The sequence below is a fragment of the Engystomops pustulosus genome, chromosome 5, assembly GCF_040894005.1.
Source record: "Engystomops pustulosus chromosome 5, aEngPut4.maternal, whole genome shotgun sequence".
Taxonomy (NCBI): Eukaryota; Metazoa; Chordata; class Amphibia; order Anura; family Leptodactylidae; genus Engystomops; species Engystomops pustulosus.
The window spans coordinates 27347085-27369023 of record NC_092415.1 but is presented as its reverse complement, the minus strand read 5'-3'; the positions used below and the strand labels follow the sequence as shown (position 1 = coordinate 27369023).

The 21939-nt window shown below is 42.9% G+C and overlaps 1 protein-coding gene across 1 annotated transcript; it reads right to left on the bottom strand.

Annotated features, from left to right (window-relative positions):
• Positions 1 to 2300: 2300 nt before the first annotated feature.
• Positions 2301 to 21053, bottom strand: TP53INP1 (tumor protein p53 inducible nuclear protein 1). The gene is made up of 4 exons (XM_072151445.1): positions 20808 to 21053; positions 13595 to 13857; positions 10960 to 11305; positions 2301 to 9336 (listed from the first exon to the last, which is right to left on the bottom strand). The coding sequence occupies exons 2-4, from the start codon at positions 13704 to 13706 to the stop codon at positions 9093 to 9095; spliced, it is 702 nt and encodes a 233-aa protein (XP_072007546.1). The 5' UTR covers positions 13707 to 13857; positions 20808 to 21053; the 3' UTR covers positions 2301 to 9092.
• Positions 21054 to 21939: the final 886 nt, after the last annotated feature.

Sequence of the window (21939 nt, the reverse complement as noted above, 5' to 3'; positions counted from 1 at the left end):
TCCACATGTGGAGGAGACACCCTTTAAATGGAACAGGGGGGGGGGGGGGGGGGGGGGGTCAGAGCAGAGTCTTCAAAATTCTTCCTTCATACAAGTTTACAGAATTGTGGGATATTTAGGAAGCAAAAAACGGGCATGAATTTTTGTGTCACTTACGGAAAAAAAAATTAAAATAAAGGATTTATTCTTAGGAGTCATTTTTATGAAAAATTTGGCAAAATTTCAGCATTTTAATCTTAAAAATCAGCCTCGGTCCCCCATCAGAGCGATTCTTATAATCCCCATCCCATTCATAGGCAACAAAAAAATGTAAACAAGGAGTTTTTTTTTTTTGTTTTTTTTTTAAGCATAAATTCAGATTTTATTGATGAACTCTTGCTACCGTGACAATACACGTGCCCGTTTGGTTGCAAAACCCAGACTACATTTGCATAGTCAGTGCCTGAATTACAGTGACATCTGAAAGCCTCAATTTCAGTGCAGATGTTTTTTGTTCTTGCCCTCGCTGCCATCTGCTTGGAAATCTCTGGCAAGCAGTCTGCTCTATAGACCCCCCCCCCCCCCTCCATTCATTCATTGAGAGGAGCATCTCGACACCCCGCTGAGACTCAATGAGAACGTCAGAGATCGTCAGCAAGCCAGGTCTGCAAGATGATAGACTTCTACAAATCTGCAGACCGCTATGGAAATATTTTATTGGGGATTCCCCCCCCCCCTTCTTGTACCCGACACCGTATTTATAATACACTAGACCAAACAAACTAAGCAGAACATGGGGTCCTAGCACACATCTACAAGGTCTTCACCTATTAAAGAAAGTCTACCTTCTTTAAAGTTTTATGTAAATTTTTTTTTGTCATTTGTTTTATATATACACTAACGATTATTCCGGGTCACTAATGTATCCATATTATTATAATAGTTTTAATAATAACCACTAATAAGGTTCACTTTACATACATTCAGCCAAAAGATCCTCCGCTTACTGTGATCAATTTGGCCGAAGGTGCACATGCTCTATACAAGGAGAGAAAAAAAGTTTCTCCTGTCTAAAAAGCAAAAACAATAGGCGAGAATCACCCAATCCCTCTTATACCCCCTCCAGCGGCAAATGTCGAAAGGGAAGGGGGGGGGGGTGAGTCAGCTGACTCTTCCACGTTTGATGGTCAACTGGTCTAACCAAAAGTGGGACAGTTCTGATAGTGGGACATGTCTATAGGTTGTGGGTAACGCGAAGGGGTTGGACGACTATGGCGCCCGGGCTCGGTATGGCGAGTACAATAATCAACCCCACCTGCTCTCGCGCGCTGACGGCTACGGGCATATGTCCGTGTGCATGAGGCCACTCAAATTTTTTAAGAGGTCACTGCAACGATGACCCAGTCTGAAAGCTTAATATCCGTATCTGGATATTCATTTTACCTTCATGCATAACCCCTTGTTTTTAGGTTTTTGCCCACTTAAACCTTCCTCATAGAACAACATTGCTGAGAAGAACCCAAAATTGACAGCAAGAGGGGAGCATAGCAATGAAAGGTAACCCCTATGAAAAAAATTGAAGACAGATTACACAGGATCCACCATGGACAAAGGGGATCGCACATGACCCAGAGCACCCATTCGCTCATTGATACCATTCAAGTGATGGATTTCATGGTAGACGGCCGGGCAAGATGTCTGCCCCTATAGTCACAAATATAAACCATATACATATATATCGTCTGAGAATACAACCAGATATATGAAAGGACTATTCTCCATTATATAGTTTTACTTAGTTAAAAGGCAATTCGTTTCCCTTTAAATAAGGTTTCTCCACCTATAACTAATGTATATATTTTTTTTTTTTACTAAATATGAAGTCTTCTACAAGAACTTTCTATACAGTCAGTCGCCGGTATTGATGCTCTAAAGTGGTAAATTGGAAAGCATCATAACACATCCAATAGTTCCAAAACCGAGCAACACAAATCTGTCAAAATGGACAGAAAACAATTATCTCCAGTGAAAGGCACCGCAAAGTCATGGTTTCAGGTCAGCGGCGTCTAGTGGACGGATCGTGGTAAGAAGTGTTGGGCCATGATCTTGCCCGTCTGATAGTATGACATTTGCTAACTTTACACCACACTGGATCTCATATACATAACCTATATAACAATAAGCAACCTAAAAATAGGACGTAAACAAGAACATAAAGGACATCGACCAGCAGGATGAGAGACTGTATGCAAATGAGTCTGAGGGGCTCCAGGCTCCATTTACAGCCTGGAGCCCCTCGGGCTCATTTGCATACAGTCTCTCATCCTGGTGGTAGATGCCCTTTAACAATTTCAAAGCACATATAGAGGCAACGTTATAAGTGGTCTTAAAAAAAAGGTCAATCTTTTCAAGTACAAGTTAGGTGGAAGGAAATATTTGAAAGACATGTAATAAATGAGTAATACATAGGCGCAAGAGGAATTACCGAAAGTCCCTGCATAGAACATTTTGTAGTGCCGCCCCCTAAGGCTACACGCACAGGACTGTTTTTTATCCGTGTGCTATGTGTTTTAATAACCGATGGCACATCGACACATTCATTTCATTGGACCCATGCACAGGATGAAGAAAACTCAGAGCAGGTCCGATTCCTACGCATGTTTGCGGCACACGTGTACATGATGTACAGGTGGCACCGGGAGTGATTTTGACAACATATAGCTGTGTAACATTACACACAGACTTAAAAAGGGGCAACAGATCTGTGCTGTTCGCGTGATTAATGTCAATGTTACTTATACAAAGCAGACGCTAAACTGAAAACACTTCCATTTCCAATGTATGGAGCAGGGTATGGACACAGTATAACTGGTTTCACCATGTACATGACAGAACTGATTGGACCAGCCTTTTATCTCGTGACCTCCTGTTTTATGGAAGTAGGGGGGAGAGAGGAGTCGCAATAAAGGACTCCTTCACGTGTAATGGCCTGCCCAATGCAGTATTACAAAGTATTACTCCTACTGAACACAATCCAACCAGTGACCTGGGACCCGGACCAGTTACATGGTTACCTTGGCCAGTTGCCTCTCAAGTTGGTGTTCTGGAATAAAGAAACCGCGAGTTGAGGTTTCACATCCCTTGTCTCAGTGTGATCCCTTAAAGCTGCATAAAATCAAGGGCCTCCCCTTTACCATCTACCCATTGTCCCATACACACACACAGACATAGGGAGTGCCCCAGGGAGAACCATTTCCATCCACTCATCTCCTTCTTTCCTGCAATTCACCTGTCAAGACACCTAGACCAAGCGGCCTTGACCCAGTAGAGTGCTAGGCCACGCTCTATCCTGCCACTCTAGTACCAGGAGAATCCAGCTGCCCCAAGTCCAAAAGGTCAGATCCTGGTGGGGACGCTGCACATGTCCGTGCATCAGTAGTTTTCACGGATGCATTACTGCGCTATTGTTTTGACATTTCAGTTGTTTTCCAATGATCAGTTTTCTGATTAGAAACCTGTCCTATGTTTTATTTTCACAGATACAGATGACAGATGCCAAATGGAAACCACAGGAAGAAGGAGGAGCAATAGACACATCAGTGTGAATACGCACCAATGAAGGCACTGCTGGTAGGGCCCCTTTTGGAGCAAAAACCAAAGATTGGGCATGTTGAATTCAAATATGCCCCACCTCTTAAGCTGGCCATAAACATTCCCTAGGGTAAGAAATTATCGAAATGTGTATATGAAGATGAAACTGGGAGAAATAGCCATCAGAGTGGTACCTTAAGCTTATGGTCCTTCTTACCCCAATAACCCCCATTGGCCATTAAAAGACAAAATAAAAAAAAAAAAAGTTACAAACCATTATAAAACACACACCTCACACATATTATAGGTTCTCCTCATAAGTACTAAATTATTCATATGTTCGGCTGAATAGCTTTAACCCTGAGAACAGTTCCTAATATTCTAATAGAAGACATAACAGACATTACAAACAGTGACACAAACCTGGAACCGGGATACAATACAAGAGATCATAATATTTCACGTTGTCCGCTCACGTGCAGCATTTGCACAATATTCCCAGAAAATCGGTTGCAAATAAAAGATTCCATATATATGACCTGGAAGGACGGAGGCTTGAACAGAGATGTAGATGCAGATTGTCCACTGCATATTGGCTGTGCCGGAGACCTGCACTTCTGAATGGGTATAGGATATCACAACCCTGTGTGTTCAGAGCATTTAGCCTGGCGAAGAATGACCCCCACTGATCTGATCCGGAGCGTAGGTCATCAGTAACCAAAATAAACCACAAGCCAAGAAAACCCCTTTAACTGTTGCAGTGCAGAAACAGTAGATCTTATTGTAAAAATATATGGAACTTTGGGAGGATTCTATGCAAAGAATGTTGGACTTGTCAATAATACAATAAAGTTCCACGAAATTAATAGAACTTTTTGTAACTGCAATTACCCTTTTTCTAATCTCTTGCAGCCCCAATATTTAAGAAGACAAAGTCTCTAAAAAGTTTTATGAACATTACATACAGATCCTTCCAATACTATACAATTATGATGAAAATGCCTCGATGTCAAGTTCATCTACTCCAATTTTTTTTAGCGTTCTTCCATAGCCTATACAGAAGTGTGGTTCCTCACAAGTTAGAGAAGGCCAGGGAAAAAAAAAAAAAAAAAAAGCCGAAAAAGAAGGCAGCACTACCAAAAAAGTAAACAGTGAGGAATATGAGACTTCTTTATACATACATATGAGAAATCAAAAGGAAATTTCTTGCTAGACAGTATTAATACTACATATACAGGACACATATATAACAATGTATAGTATATAACAACTGTAGTAACTACATAGATCTATAAATAAAATATACTTAGTGCATCCCATTTGACTCGTATTGGAAGGCATCTAACCATCATCTCTACAGCAAAAAAAGATCTGAGGCTTGCTTAGAAATGTGCTGACTCAACAAGTAGCGTTCAAGACTCGTTCACACCGATACTCTTTAACATACAGTGGGGCTCAGTGGGGTTTCCCGACTATTTCCGTTTTGCGCCGCATTGGCGCCAACACCAATATGGGGGGGGGGGGGGTTGCTTATCCGGATTACATGCGGGATTTAACATTTTGAATTATGTCACAAGACAATGCACTTACAAGCACCGGGTAGAAGAAGGCGAAATCCGGCGGACCTCGGCAGGGAAGCGCCAGATGCAGGAACTCGGGCGCACAAGCTTCGTGAATCGCGCCGGACTTCATCTTTGTCAGACCATCCGAATCGGGGGATCGCGACAGGACCAGGTAAGTAAATTTGCCCCAGTATGTCGAACATGAGCGTGTGCACAATGGAGCATACTGCTATCCCTTTATCCTGACTGACTGGGGGGTAATCAATGCCCCACTGAAATGCTTTAACACTTTGAGATCTATGAACATAGAGCCTCAAAATAAGATTACATGCACTGTATACGTTTTACACAGCAGCCATGAGGCAAGTTGAGCCTCTAGCCTCAGGCAGCACATCCAGCAGTTTCAGGGGCACAGTCACCTGCTACTAAGCAGGAGCTGATATGCTTTAAAACAGATGTCAGCATGGGTGCGAGACACTGCATGGAAAGTGGACAGACTATATAAAAAAACCTAATTTATTATCGCTGGGTGTAGCAAGATAGGGGGAATTCTGTGGCCTGAGAGTTTAGGTGCACCCCTAAGGATCAGATATGCCAATGTCCATAAATTAAAGATTGAAACGTTAGATTATCTGGGCAACTTACCAGTGTGCCTAACCTTAGCACGTTGTATTAGGAATAAAACTACATTTGAACAAAAATGTAGGCCAAAAGTGTATAGCAATGATCTTGTGATGCAATGAATTTTGGCAAGATAACGAAACGTGACTATCCTTGAATGACCAAACAAATGTGCCCGATTTCATGCAACCTGTTGTTGCATTGAAGTCACAAGAGAGCGTGTATTTTGCGATTTAGGATGTGGAACAAACCACTAGAAACACACAAAAGAAAAAACAATGACACGCAAGGATTTGAACAATTTGCAATGAACGGTCTAGTTCAGTGGTGGCGAACCTATGGCACGGGTGCCAGAGGTGGCACTCAGAGTCCTCTCTGTGGGCACCCAGGTCCTCAGCATAGAGTTCATAAGACAGGACACATGGCCTCCTCCTGCAGTCCCAGTCCACACAGGACAATGAGGACTATTTTAAAGCAACACATCCTTGGCTGCCTGGGACAGCAGGAGAAGTGAGAAGATGTGAACAGAGCTGGATTATAATTTGATCCCCTGCCACGGGCCCTGCATTCTTCTTGTACCGGAGACCCTGGAGGGAGGCTTCATTAATAATCTGAATTTCTCCTCTTTCTACTGTATTGATGTCCTCAGGACGCCAATACGGTGAAAGCTTTGACAAAGCAGTAAGCAAGAAGTTATTGCTTAAATTGCCGTGTTGGCACTTTGCAATAAATAAGTGGGTTTTTGTTGTTGTTTGGGTTGTTTTCGCCCTCTAAAAGGTTCTTCATCACTGGTCTAGTTGGTTTGGACACAAAAAAAAAAAATGTGCAGAGGGTTCTGCTGGGATTTCTTTGCTACATTGTATCACGTTGTTGATTTTTGTTCCATGTTCTCATTATAGACACACAGAGACAATGTATCGAGTGTTTCATTATCATCATCAGGACACGCGGGTGACCCCCTACAATACAGGATGACCACACAGCAATGAAAACCACCAAAGTCACATTACATAACTGGCAATGATACGGTGGTGGAAGTATTACATTAGAACAAGTAGTAGATGCCATTGCACTCAAATCGAAGACTGTGTGAAGCCCATATGGATTGCTATTGGAGTGCGATGCCCTCTCACGCTGGGCATTATAGTCCACATATGCAGCATCAGTATAAAACAGAGGTTATAATCCCTTTACAGTATATACATAGCTCCTGATAACACTGCAACTGTGGTACAGATTCAGACAATAGTGCAGTTAGGTACATGATGCCTATGAAGGGTTAATCTAGGGGGGGGGGGGGGAACAGTACTGCGTAAGGCACACCAGTCAGCAGTCTCATGCCACAAATTGTTGATGGTGATTGGCCAAAGTACAGCACATGGTATAGACCGGGGGTGTTCTTGGCACCCACTGCAAAAAAGTGGTCGGCCACCAATAAAAGACTTTACCGAGTTAGGTTTAAGATCCCAAAAGGGTCTCCCATATTGTACTCACCCTGTTAAACTTTGCTAAAAAGCATCAGCACACCCCTCCAACCCTGGATATGGGCAAGGGCGTAACAGCTGCTATGGGGCCCGCAGTGTCAGGGGGCCCCGGCTTCTGAACTGACACAATACATGTGCACCATTATATACAGATTATGCTGCACACGGTTGAGCATAATATGTATATAACAGTGCACATCTTCAGTATACAGCATTCAGATGTCTGCTATGGGGGACCCCTACCACCTCTGCTAGTTACGCCCATGGATATGGGAGTCGTTATGATGGACGGGGCGAGCTTACAGTAATGAAAGGACACGGGATGTCACAGGAAGTCCTGCTGCCAGCTGGTCATGTGACCTGTGGCTCCTAGGAGCTGCAGACAAACTTTATTGGGGCAAGTACTATATAGGAGACCCTATAAGCATCTAGTACTTACCATGATAAAGTTTGTTATTAGTGGCCTACCCCTTTAAGCCTTCAAAGAGAACACTTTACATACACTTTAGGCCGATTTTTTTTAACACAGAAATTTAACCAATTTGAGCCACGATTTAAAGGGTTTTTCCAATAGGATAGGTCATCAGAATAGTGGGGTCCGACACCCAGCACTCCCCAAAGATCATCTCTTCTATATTCAAATTTTATTATTGTAGAGTATAGCAAAATGAATGAAATCTGCAGTAACCTGGTTTTACCACTACACAAGAGAATGGAGCTGTCCACTTCCTGTTCAGCCATCTCATCATCCTAGATCTGTGGGGGTGCTGGGTGTCGGACCCCCATCACTTAGAGATACTGATGATCTATTCTATTAATACATCAATATTTTTTAACTCTTTAAGCGTTCCAGAATTATCCTGCACTGGGAGATGCCAAATAATTTGGCAATAGCTTTGTCATCTAGATTGAGATGTAGAAGATTCAGATGTGGAAGACACATCAGAATCCACAGGTAAGGTTTTGTGAACAGGCCCTAAAGACGAATGCAAGACTAAAATATAACTACAAAATTAGTATAAAAAGAAAATTAAAAAAAAAAGTCATAAAAACACTCAAAATCTCAGCTAATATTATAGAATATTACACACACACAAACTGCTACATATGAGTTCCTGTACAATGCCCAACATCCCTTTGTTAGCAAACAAAAATTGTAAAAAAAACATCATTAAAAAAATGCCATGGTGGTTTTTAAGAGAACACAAGATAATAAAATATTAACTAACACGTTGGTCGTCAGTGGAAGCTTGGAAAAAATAGTAATTTGCTGGTATTCAGTAGAATGGTTACATCTCTGTACCAGGAGGTGTAACGCAGCCCTCTCTACTGTAGAGAGAAAACGCAGTATAAACCAGTATTGAATTTTTACTCCCTACATATAAAAATCCTGATTTTTGGTTTCCAGCCCAAAAAAGACGAAAGTTGCTCTTACTAGTTGCATAATGGACTTGGGGAAACCAGAGAGAATATTTAGGAGCGCAGTCGTGGCATTGCGACATTGGACCCCAAGTCCAGCCTGGGGCTAGATGGCTACATACCACGCTAAACGTGTGACTTGGATCTAGCCAAAGCCAAAGAGAGGGTGCCAACTATCAAAGCCATAGTACATCACGAGATGCAATAACCCATTCTCAACCGGATAAGGTGTGTAGTAGTTTGTAACCATATCCATTACAACAAATGACATCTTACTAGATTGAAATGCAAGACATTTCAGAAAGACAAAAAGATACTAAACCATCTACACAAGACTAGAGACCTAGGCTCCCACACTGTATAACATGGACTCCCAGAGAGTGGGATCAAGTGTGAGGAGGGGGAAGGTAAAGAAGAAAATCGCTCAGACATTCTCTCAATAATTGTACCGACGCTGGCAAGGCTGGTGCACAATGACCCCGCTGTGCTTGACCTGGTGCGTATGGCATCCTCGAATGCGATTTTGGCGTCTAAGGCTCTTTCGGTTGAGAACAGTTTTTTCCATTTTCTGCTTTGACAATTTAGTGAATGGAATCGTCTTTGTCGCGTTTAGGAGCGTGGTGCGAGCAGCAACAAAACAACGGACGTGCTGAGGTACACTTTTATGACCTGGATCCACCCTGGAAAAAAAAAAAAAAAAAAAAAAGTCAAGATATAGAGACCATAAGATATTGGCCCAAGTCTTCTTGTCAAAATCAAATTTTTGATTATTGGTTAATGTGGGGTCATGGTGACTATATTGGCTACTGTGGGGCAGGCACTGTGACTATTGGCTACTAGGGACAAGCACCATGATAATTGGCCATTATGTGGGGTTACGGTGACTACTGGTTACTATAATGGCTACAGTAGTTGGACAGTGTTATTATATTGGCTCCGATAGATGACCGCTATTGGCTACTGTGGGGGCACGGTTGCTGAAAGAAACTGAAATGGCGGCCAAGTAGAACGACAAAATTAATGAACTACACAAATTAAAAGACATCATCTGTAAGTTGCTGGATTCAAAGTAATTTCTGGTATTATTGAGTATTGAATGCAGAATTATGAGATAATTTTTACATTGATCTTGGTTCTGGTGCTGTATTTATGTACTGAGCTGGGTGTTGGTGCTGTATATATGTATGGCGCTCGGTTCGTGGTGCTGTATGTATGTATTTGCCAAGGTTAGCATGTCATTGTCCTGGATCTATGCAGTGAACACATCAGTTTTTTAATTTATGGGATATTAATGGGACTGTACAGGGTGAGGAATGAGTGCATATAGGTCTATAACTAGTCAGTGTAAATATATGTAAAATTATATTCATCGTTAGTCCAATTATATTTTAAATTATAGAACAATTTAAATATTATATTCATATTAAAGTATAATTTACCAAGATACATCTAGTAATAGTTCTGTTCTGCTTTCCTGATAGTGAAGCCTCCTGTCTTTTACCTCATCGGCCAGAGATTCCTGACCATAAAATGGCCGCAGATGGAGGGTCATGTGATCTCTAACTGGTGATTGGTCATGGACAGAGATCACATGACCCTCCATCTTCGGCCATTTTATGGTCAGGAATCTCTGGCCGATGAGGTACAAGACAGGAGGCTTCACATCACACATCAAGAAAGCGGAGCCTCCCACACACACATTACAAAAACATGAGTGGCCAATCCCTTTAAGATCACTTTAAATATTGTAATGTTTGATTAGCCTATGTATCATTTTTTAACTCGCACCACGTTACGTGATGGATTTCTTGCTCGCAAAGGAGCCCTGTTAAAAATGTGAATCCCACCACAGCCTTCAAAGGGGTTCTCCAGCCACACGATAGGGGCTAACTTGCTGATGGGTGGGGGTCTCAGCAATGGGCAATCTCTGTCGGCGCCACAGAGAGGAATAGACCAGCCGGAACATGCGTGACCGGCCGCTCTCTTCCTCGCGAGTTACAACGGGGGTACAAAGGACCCCTTTTCTCCTGATCCCTTGGTGTCCCATCACAGAGACCCTCAGCAATCCAGTGGTGTGGATAGGGGGCTAACTTGTATGTGGCTGGAGAAACCCTTTAAGTCCTGCAAATTAGGATACAAGACCACGAGAAACAGAACCTCCTTGTTTCCCAACATCTGGAGAATATGGAGTGAGACTTCCTCCTTTACAATATTCTGATTTTTTGGGGATTTCAAAGACTACAACCCCCCCCCCCCCCCCCCAACACAAGCGCTTCTGAAGTTACAACAGAAAGTTATCTTACCCTATAGAACTTGAGTTGTGTTTTTCTGAGTCGCTTGTCCTCGGCTGCTTACTGTATAGATTGTGCACAGCGTAGACGGACATACTGGGGTGTTCAATAAGAAGGTTCTCCATCGGGCTCGTCTCCACCTCCACAGTGTCCAACTCTCCAGCCGTAAAACAAGGGGGTGGAGTGACAAACCAACTCTCCTCCAAGGGACACGGATCAAAATGGACGTAGTAAGAGTCACTTGTATCATTCATCTGTTCAAAGGCACCTGGTGGAAAATCCAAGACGGGGTCTTCATTCACGTAATCGATTTCCTCAAAGGCAGAGGCGTCTTCTGGCGTTCTAGTGCACTTATTCACTTCAATGGAGGAGAAACAATCAGATTAGAATGGGAAAGTTTTTAAAGATGTTTAAAATATGTTGATTTCCTACCATACATTTTTATAAATCTACATAAAATATATAAATCTTTTAAATTGGAATAATTTAAGTCGTACCCAAGCCTAGAGAGTGCTGTGGTATATGATGGCACAAATAAAGTTTTATTATTATATTACTTTCACTTACTTGTCATGGCGCCCCCTGGTGTTCTTTCACACCATATGTCAGGAAGCATTTACAACAGTGGCTTCTAAAAGATAACTACCATATACAGGCAGTCCCATGGGTTACATACAAGATAGGTTCTGTAGGTTTGTTCTTAAGTTGAGTTTGTATGCAAGTCGAAACCGTATACTTTATCATTGTAACCCCAGTCGAAATTTTTTTGGTCTCTGTGACAAATGGATTTTAAAAAAATGTTGGGTTGTCATAAGAATCAGGAGTAACACTAAAGCTTCATTACAGACACCGCTGATAACTGTTACAGCTGATCATTGTAGCTTAGGACTAAAGTACAGTAAATTACCAATATCCAGAGGTCCGTTTGTAACTAGGGGTCGTATGTAAGTCAGGTGTTCTTTAGTAGGGGACTGCCTGTATACTCGAGTATAAGCCATTCAGAGTATAAGCAGAGGTACCTAATTTTAAACACAAAAAAACTGGGAAAACCTATTGACTCCAGTTTAAGCCGAGGGTGAAAAATGCATTGGTCACAGCCTCCAGCCAGTATACAGCCAGGGGCCCCTGTCGCCCCCCCAAGTATACAGCCAGCAGCCCGTGTCCCCCAGATACATAGCCAAAATGAATTTGCTCTAATGTGACATCTCACCTGTTTACCTACAAAAAAAAAAAAGTTGACCCGTGAAAACGAGCAGAGAAAAGTCATATTTTACCAGAAACAAGTCACTTTTATAGGCTGCAGGGGGAATGTCACATAAGATGCCCTGATCTTCAGTTCTATAGTTACTAAAATATTATTTTTGTTTTTATTAGGGTTGTGGTCCTAAAAAAAGCTAAAACATAGATGGAAATGCAAGCTACAGATTAAGATCCAATTCCCATCTTTTTATTTAAAGGACATCTACCACCACATTTAGGGGTGGTAGACTGTCCCCAAACGTATGAGATTAGCAGTCAGCCATGTGACGTCACCGCCTGTCTGCAGCGCTTTCCGCCGGCGCCAAGTATGTATTTAGATAAGGGGGCGTGAATAAATTATGTTCCGACAGAGCGAGGAGGCTCATTTGCATAAACTTTATAACTGCATATTTCAGTATAGAAGACGGCCCAGTCCCCATCACCCCTATGGTAACAAGCATACGTTTGGGGGCAGTCTACCACCCGTAAATGTGGGGTAGATGTCCTTTAACTGTCTGTATCTCCAGTTCTGCAGATCACAGAACCACCAGCCTGATGTGATCCGAATGATGAGATTATTATATACATACATACGTCTAGGCTCTATGGAACAGAAGACAGGGGCACCTGAAGTCATAGGTGGGTTTTTTTTTTTATTACAGACATGCCGAGTTCCAGGATTTTAAGTTTGGTCCAGTAAATCCTTCAAGCTCAGAGTGTGGGTTTTTCAGACCAAGATGGGGGAAGTGTGTGTGTGTTTCCAGTTTTGAGTCGGACTGTGCGCCACCTTTATTATGCAAAGTCAGACAGCAGTGTGTTGCACACCCCATATTAAAGGTGCACCGTTGGTGCATTTTGTTGGGGCAGTGCAGGGAGAGCTCTCTTTATGAAGAACAAGCTCTAGATTCGCAAATTCTGCCGCTTGTTCTACATGAACAGAGCACACCATGTAGGCAAACTGCACTTTGTTTTTGGTTATATTCGTTTCTACTGATATGAATCCTCTTTGTAGCAACAGTGCCGGCCCCCAGTAGCCAGTAGTCACAGCGCTTGCCCCCAGTAGCCACAGCGCTTGCCCCTCAGTAGCCACAGCGCTTGCCCCTCAGTAGCCACAGCGCTTGCCCCTCAGTAGCCACAGCGCTTGCCCCTCAGTAGCCACAGCGCTTGCCCCTCAGTAGCCACAGCGCTTGCCCCTCAGTAGCCACAGCGATGTCCCCAGCAGTCTCAGTGATGAATCTCTGGCCAGAGGCCACTGCAGCCTATGACCTGGCACAGGTGGACGTGTCATCACACGTGGCTTGTGTCGCATCTACAATCACGCAGACCATGCGCCCATGGTCTTTATTATACTTACAGAGTCACAAAATCTATAGACCTCCCCTTACATGAGACAAATTGAGATTCTTACCTATAAAGTCTACCACAATCCACTCCTCATCCTCTTTTTCACTAAGTTCTGGGTCCCGTTTTAAGACGCTGCCGGCATCTTTGACAAACATGCTGTTGAGTTTTTGGAACATTCCAAGAAGCACGCAGGGTCTTCTCCTGTCAGTCCTTCAGAGGGCACAGTGATGGCTCAGGGTAAGCAAGGTGGCACAGGCAGTGATAAAGTGCATATATAAGGCCCCGGGTTAAGAGGTACACAGGAAACGTCTCAGCGTTGTAGAACGGCTGGAAGAGAAAGTCACAAAATTAGAGAAATAAATTATAGATCTCTGATATTCTGTCTGGTCAGTGACCATGAAAAACCCTTTAAAGGGCATCTACCACCAGGATGAAAGACTATGCAAATGAGTCTGAGGGGCTCCAGGCCCCATTAATACCAATGGAGCCCAGAGCCCCTCAGGCTCATTTGCATACAGTCCTTTATCCTGGTTGCAGTTGTCCTTTAAGCAGTATGAAATGACTCAGCTTTGTATGGACCAGGACATGATCAGCAAACAGATGACTTACAGAAAACAGGAGATATACCCAACTGTGACTGATCTAATGATCTGCAATATTTCAAGACATAAAGAGGGTCTTCTGGCAGTTTTGAACATCCAACGTTGAGTATTGTCCCTGGAGATCCTATTCTCCCTGGAGATACTATTGTTTGAGTTTGTAGCAGCAGGACTGTAAAAATGTATTTACATTCCAGGATTGTAGCTGGACTTGGATCACTCTGCAGCACTAGTGTGTGAGATGTCTTCACTAAACAGCAGAGCCCCTCCAATTCACTGGTGTAAGAGGTTTCTGGCTAAATATTACAACAGAAGGGATGGACTTGGGAACAGTTTGAAACCGCAGCAGTGTGAGGACAACTCCCACAGTCCAGCAACAATACCGGAAGAAAAAAAATGCATTTTTCACAGTCCTGCTGCTACTATCAAAACTTCCAAAGCTATGGTTACACAGATCTCCAGGGACAAACCTGCTGGTACGCCCCAATATTAAAATAGCTTCATCAGTCACAAAGGAAGCAGAAAAGCTGTATGTTAAAATAACATGTTTTGCAGAAGAAACAGTCCTAGGAATGTGTCTAGAATTTCCAGCATGAAAAGTTAATAAGGGAAAAACTGCAATTAAAAACAAGAAAACCACAAGTGACAGGACATGTCACAGCACGGACTAAAAACCTCATTGTGTGAATGTGATGACTATGGTATGTACATCCCTCTCTCACACGACTGAACTAGTGACATTCTTATACACGGTTATAAATTATCACCAAAACAGATCATATTTTGATTGTTACATCTACCCATAGGGGGAGTTAGTTTTCTGGCTTGCAAAAAAACAAAAAACACCACAAAAAAAACAGAAATTGCGATTATACCCCCCCCCCCCTTAAGCTTCCTCCACATGGTGGGTGAAGGGGGCTGTGCTGGGTGGCAGTGTGGGCCGCGCAGGGCGTTCCTGCCCCGTGTATGTGCCCTAGCCATGACCTGGCCGGAGCCACCTTATAGGTCGGCGGAGGATTACACCACAGGAAGCAGACAATGAAGCTTCCTGAGAATGACAGCAAGCGGAGATCTAGCTGTGAGGAATTTATAAGAAAATTGTATAAAATTTCTTTATTAATTATTTGCTTAAAAAAAGTGGACAACCCCTTTAAAGGATATTTTCCATAAAAGCAAATTAGGTCTGATCCACAGGATGGGTCCCCACAGATCAAAAGAAGGGAGGGTCCAATGTACCCCGTCGCGCCCCTCAATGACTAAGGAGCGGTCACACTTGGGTGGGCTGCCCCATTCATCTCTGACGGAGACTGTCGAGTGCGGTACTCGGTAATCAGCTCCATAGTGATGAACGGGGCAGCAAGGACATGAGCAACCGACTGCTCCAGTCATTGAGGGGTGTGACTAGAGGTACATCACATCCCTGATCTCGCCATCTGTGGGGGTCCCATCACTAAGCAAGTTAGGCCCTATACTGTGGAAAACCTGTTAAAGTCAAAACATACAATTTGTCTATATACTTTATTGTAAAGATTCCAAAATACAAAAACCAGGGGAGACAAACCCTTTAATTCCTAGCAGATTAAGTAATCAAATCTTGGGCAATAGCTAAACTGAAAAATATAGGCAAAACCTGATACAAGTAAATATTTTGGCAAAAAGCAGAGGATCGTGATTTTGCAACTGGTTCCAAACAAGTACAGATTTGTGCCAACTATATTGGGAATTTAATACCTTCCGAGTACAATTGGATATGATACAGGGAATGTAACCCTAGAAGCCAGTAGTTGGGGCAGAGGTCATGTACCGTACATACATACGCACAGGGCCGGATCAAGGGTGGTGGGGGCCCCTGGGCGCAAACTGGTGGGAGCACTTCCAACAATGTTTTTGGAAGTATACAGCCAGCCCCTGTAGTATATAGCCTGCCAGCCTCCGTATATAGCCTTCCAGCTCCTGTAGTATATAACCTGTCAGCCTCAGTTGGAAGCTGGTGGGGGACCCTTTAAAAGTGAAAGTGGTGGGGGCCCCGGGGCTTGAGCCCTGGGAGCCCCTCCTTTAATCCGGCCCTGCATACACATATACATCTGCTGACCGGGATTGCCTGTGCAGGCGGGTGAACATGACACGTTACTGCAGTTGTGCGAGGGTGATGATGGAGGAGGAGGGTACAAGACACCCTTAAGAAACTAAAAACCCCTTTAAGTAGATTTAGAACTCCATTATAGTTTTTAACCTGCAATTTCACTTTAGGAAAAACCTAGAACACATGGAGAAAGGAAAACAGGGATACAAATCAAACAAACAATCTGCACACCACCAGTTATCACAGGGGAAGGTCAATACTTTAGAGAACACCTTGTTCCCGTCAATGCAAAAACAAAGGGGGGAAAAAAAAATAAAAATCATCAATTGAACAATTACTCGGCAGAAGGATTAAATTAACCATGGAAATCGCCCTCCTGCCTTGGCAGTCACATAGGTGATGGTGATGCCAGCGTAGTGGAGAACAAGTGCCAGCAGAAACTGCAACTGTGTGACGGGTGCCTGAATGGTGTGATCCTTAAAGGGACGGTCACTAGCAGCCCCCTCAGGTAGAGTATGATATCACATCAGGCTTGTGGTTCTGAGAGCATTAGAACAGGAAGCATAAAATACATACGCGGAAATTACAGCTAGATTTCTTTTTGCAGTTCACATTTGCAACTATATCATTAAAGGAAATCTACCACTCAGTTTGGCCTTTTCCTCACCCGTAGAACGCCAAACCCTACACTGTACTGAGGAGATGCAACCACATTGAAACAGATCTGTCTGCAGTTGGGAATTTGTTCCTTCAGAAATAGAAATACTGGTTTGGCTTTAATCCTACATGTCATCAGGCTTCCTGAAAGTCATGCTTGATGATAAGAGAGCTGTCTTTCAAGGTAGTAAAAAAAACAAACAAAAAAAACAAACACAGGCTTAGTTTTCCTTGTCAAATCCTGGAAAATGTATTTCCCAGAATCCTAGCGGAGTATCAATGGCGATAAGTCTACACCTACATGGCAGCCTAAAAGGGGTTTTCCCACGAAGTTAGGCCCTATCCTGTGGATCAGTGGGGGTCCCAATGCTGATACCCCCACAGATCACAAAAACGAGGTTTCCTTCGGACCCCTGTTGCTCAGGTTAATGGAGCAGACGGACGCGCATGACTGTTCTGCTCCATTACTCTCTATGGAGATCGCAGAGCTGGCCATCTTCTGTCAACTCCATAGAGATTAATGGAGCAGAATGGTCATGCCCTGGCCGTCTGCTCCATTAATTTGACGGAGCGACGGGTCCAACAGAGGTGGATAGGGCCCAACTTTTCTTCATGGGAAAACCCCTTATATTGTCTCCATAAGTAAAACTCTTACTTCCAACCTCTTACACAAAGATTCAGTTCAAAAATGTTTTCAGTGTATCTATAAATCGTTGTTCGGATCCATTATAGAAAAAAAAAATATGAATATTAAAAAAAATATATAAAAAAAATTATGTGTATAAAATATTTTAAAACAAAGACTGAACTACAGTGTAAAATTAGCACACAACTTCTATGCAGATGGACAGTTATGTCTCCGGCCATAAAAGTTATATTAGGATGGCGGCAGCAGTCGTGTAGAAATAGACAACTATAAAACGTTTAAAAATAAATATCCACAGAGTAATAAAACTGGAAAGTAACATTCATGAAGAATCCAGGGCTTTATATTTGGCTCCTGAGCGATGGGGCGGTCTCTGCCGACAGCCGCCAATAACATTCTGTATCACATCCTGTATCTAAAGTTTGTTACCTTATGGCCACGTTCACATGTAGCGCTTGTATTGTGTTTTGAAATCCAATTCAAAACCTGTTGGAAGTAGCTTGGCCCGAATGTATTATGTTAAAATTGTGTTTCCGTACGCAACATTATTTCATTGCAATCGGACAAAGCTCCTCCCCAAAGCTTTGAATTGCTTTTCAAAACGCAATAAGAACGCTACGTGTGAACATAAGTGCATATAACATATGTCTCCAACAAAGAAAACGCATTTCCTGAGCTATCTGACACTTTTAGTAGAATATAGTTTTTTCTGTCTTATGGTTCCACGTTCTCGTGGCTGGCTCTAGAAACTTGTGAGATTGGGGCAGATTTACAAAGAACAGTGCAGTTTACCTGTGTATAGTGCAGGGGGCACCAGATTCATGAATAGTGGCGCTTGTTCTGCATGAATATGGTGCCCACTGCACTGCCCCGACAGACTGCACCAAATTGTTTTGGTGCACCTTTAACACAGGGCTTGCGACACAATTATGTCAGACTTTGCATGTTAAATGTGGCGCACAATCTGGCTGACCACTAGAGCGCCCCCTTCAGTGCAGATATTTGTGTTGCATGAAGAATAGTGCACCCACAGCGCAGAACGCAACACAAATGTGGGGCGACACTTCTTATATACCTGTGCAAGCAGTTTGTACTGAAAAGAACGTTCAAAGTCAGACAAAAAACTCGTGCAAGCACTTTAGTAAATGTGGGCCAATATGTATATGGTTGCACAGTCTCTTAAAGGAAACCTACCAGGAAACCTAAAGGAAACCTACGGTTTTAACACTTTTTAAACTTTATAGCTGAAACTGCTTCGGTGCTGCGCCTACATATGAAATGCCGCAGGCGTTGCGCGCGCACGGTCGCGCGCAGCGCCAAAGCAGCTTCTGCTATAAAGTTTAAAAAGTGTTAAAACCGCGATACCGCGGTTTTAACACTAACGAAACTAAGCACCGGCACCAGCTCACCCTGAGCTGGTGCTCGGTGTTTACAGCTTACACCGACCATTTGAAATGGTAGGTTTCCTTTAAAGGGACAACTATTGGGACACAGTCAACTTTGGGGGCCAAGGTGACAAAATGAATACACACTGTTATTTTACAGATTTGTAATATTCATATATTACTCTATAAACATCATGCACAGTAGTGGAAGACATCATTGCCCGTCTTATGGAATGTGCATCCAAGGAAAGTCGGCTCTCGTTTCAAAATAATGCAGATTGGAAGAATTTATTGTTAGCAGAATAGCAACCCAAAATTCAGTTTTATAACGTTTCTGGTCCCAACAGGTCTTTCATCAGACATGGATTGTGAAAAATGAAGAATAGGGGGAAACAGCTGCTCAGCAAAGCGGCAATGAGAGGTGCCCCTGGTTGGAGCACAGGATCTCTAGTGAAAAAATTCAGGAGGTACACTTTATTATGTTACATTAAAGGGGTTGCCGGAGCAACGGTGTAACGTTGCATCGTCTGATCACTAAACCCTGCGTCTGTGGTCCGTATTAGGTTGTAACAGGTGCACTGTCAATGTGACGTCACTGCTGAGCCTATGTATACCAACAGCAGTGATGGAAGGAGCCACACTAGACCAGAGGTGAGCATAGGCTTTTTATTTCTTTTACCCCACCTGAGCTCCATAGTAAAAACTAAAAATAACTGATGACTCTGGACAACCCCTTTAATATAGTTTGGGTTCCTAAAAAACAAACAAACAAAAAAAACAAAAAAAAAAAAACATTAGACGAAAAATTCCTTTAACCTTGTGAATAGAGAAGTACAAAGCACATTGAATTGTGTTTTCTCCTAACTAGTGTTCAATTTTGGATCTTTAATCATTTTTATAGCTTATTCCCTAAACAGCGAAAAAATTTATATGTAAAAGTCTGACTAAACAAACAGAAAACATGTTATTCGGGTGGCTTTCTGACAAGTCACACTCTAATAGAAAAAGTGTGCATGAAGGAAGCCTAAAGGAAGAACCTCAGGCTGGAAACTAGGAATCTACGTCACAAGTTATGTAAACATTTATCACTGACAATAACAACCTGCTGCCACCAAATACAAGCACGAAGGTGGATCAAAAAGAAAATATACAGTTATTTCTTAAAAATAGTTCTTCCCAATATCTATAATTTGGGAATATTCATAATAAACCAGTTATTTTAGATCATTTATAGATTACCGGCTAAAGTGCATTCAGGATAATCCCCAACTTTTCCAGGAACAAAGCCAAAGAAATATCTATCCTCCTTACGCAAGAAAACAAGTGCATCTAGCATTTTATTTCATCTGCAAGTAGATTTGAGTAGTTTTGGACTACAAAAAAAGCCCTTAACCTTTGACCTGGGGAGGGGGGGGGAAGCAATCCTACACAAAATTGACGGAACCCCTGTGTAACAAAGTAGGTTATTCAACTTGTTGTCAAACAACAATAGTGCACTAGGGGTCACATCTTGGCAGGCGGGGTTAGGTCTAGAACGTCACTACTTAAAACGCATGACGTCACCCGTTAAAAGGCATCCTATAGGAGAGGAGTGGTAGTAAAGGCGGAGTCCTGTTACAAACCACTCAATCCCACAACGTCATGAATGTCACACAAAGGAAAGGGGCAGCAACTAGTGAAAAGAAAACAACACCGCAGGGCGAGCGCTATCCGCACCGGCTTTCTAGTCGCATCGCGGCGGAGAACGCTACAAACACGAACGTTCTAAAACGATAACGTTCTAAAACGCTAACGTTCCACAGCCGCGGCAGCTCCCAGACGTTAGCGTTCGCCGTTCTATCGCACGGTCTGGTACTTGCACAGAAGTTTGCGCTTCCACAGTGCGTTCCGCTAGCGTTATTACTTACTCGCCTGCCGTTACCGCGTCCAGTGACGTTACTGAGGTAGATCTTAGTAGCTGTCAGCGTTTTCACAGCAGCTACAGGTGTGCCGGGGACAGGACACAGCGACCTCCGCTTCTTTTCCGTTTGCTTCTTGTCTTCCAACTGAAGCTTTTGTTGTTGTACAACTCAGTTTGCAAACAGCTGATCGGGTCGTGACGTCGCCGGGCACAGCCGTCCAATGAAACGCCAGGGGCGGGCTGTCGTTAACGCACGTGACCCGCCCGCCGAGGCTTATACACAAGCGGAGCTGTCAATCAGTGCACAGCTGAGAGGGCAAGTCCGGACAGAGGACGATGTGTGGGGGTCAGGAGGACAGGGAGACGACCTATCAAACGGCAGAGCTTACTGAGTTCCGTTCCGTTACAAGAATTAACGGGTGCGCGAAGACAATGGCGCTTAAAGGGGAAGTCCACTTTTATTGTTGCTGCACATCTGGTACCAGCCTGGGCGTCCAGAGAGCGATCACAAGTCCACCAGCCACTTTGTGGAAGGTTACAGACTATGGCCGGATGATTTTAGAGGATTTTTGCATTTCTGTTTTTTACTCCCCACCTTCAAAAATCCATAACCTTTTTAACTTTTTTCGGTTTCCACAGCTTTATGCTTGTTATCTGCGGTAGTTTTTGTTGATTTTTTTTAGTTGGGCCATATAATATTCCTTGCAATGTACTGGAAAAGTAGTGAAAGTGATGCAAAAGCACAATCGTGCCGTATTCCTTTTTCTGTGTGTTTCAAATGACGCTTCCCTTTTAATCCTTGGATCACCAAGATACCAAATTTGTAGAGTTTTGATGTTTAAACGCCTTAAAAAATACTAAGGGTGATGCTACACATGGTGTTTTTAGCCATGCGTCCGTTTAAAAACGCATCCGTTTTTGAAACTGCATCTGTTTTTGACCGTTTGGCTGCTTACAACCTGTTTATTGAGATAATTGAGAAAAATGGATGAAAACACATGGGTTTTAAAAACGCATGCGTTTTTAAACGGACTGAAAACGCATGCTTAAAAATGGACTAAAAACCCCCATGTTTGGCATCACCCATATACAAATAACTTTTTCATACTTTGGTGTGTCATGTAAGGTGTGTTTTTTTG

Coding starts and splice junctions, on each gene's coding strand:
- TP53INP1 (XM_072151445.1), bottom strand. CDS start 13,706: ATGTTCCAAAAACTCAACAGCATGTTTGTCAAAGATGCCGGCAGCGTC. Junction 11,306..13,594: donor GATTGTGGTAGACTTTATAG/GTAAGAATCTCA, acceptor CCTCCATTGAAG/TGAATAAGTGCACTAGAACG. Junction 9,337..10,959: donor CACAACTCAAGTTCTATAGG/GTAAGATAACTT, acceptor TTTTTTTTCCAG/GGTGGATCCAGGTCATAAAA.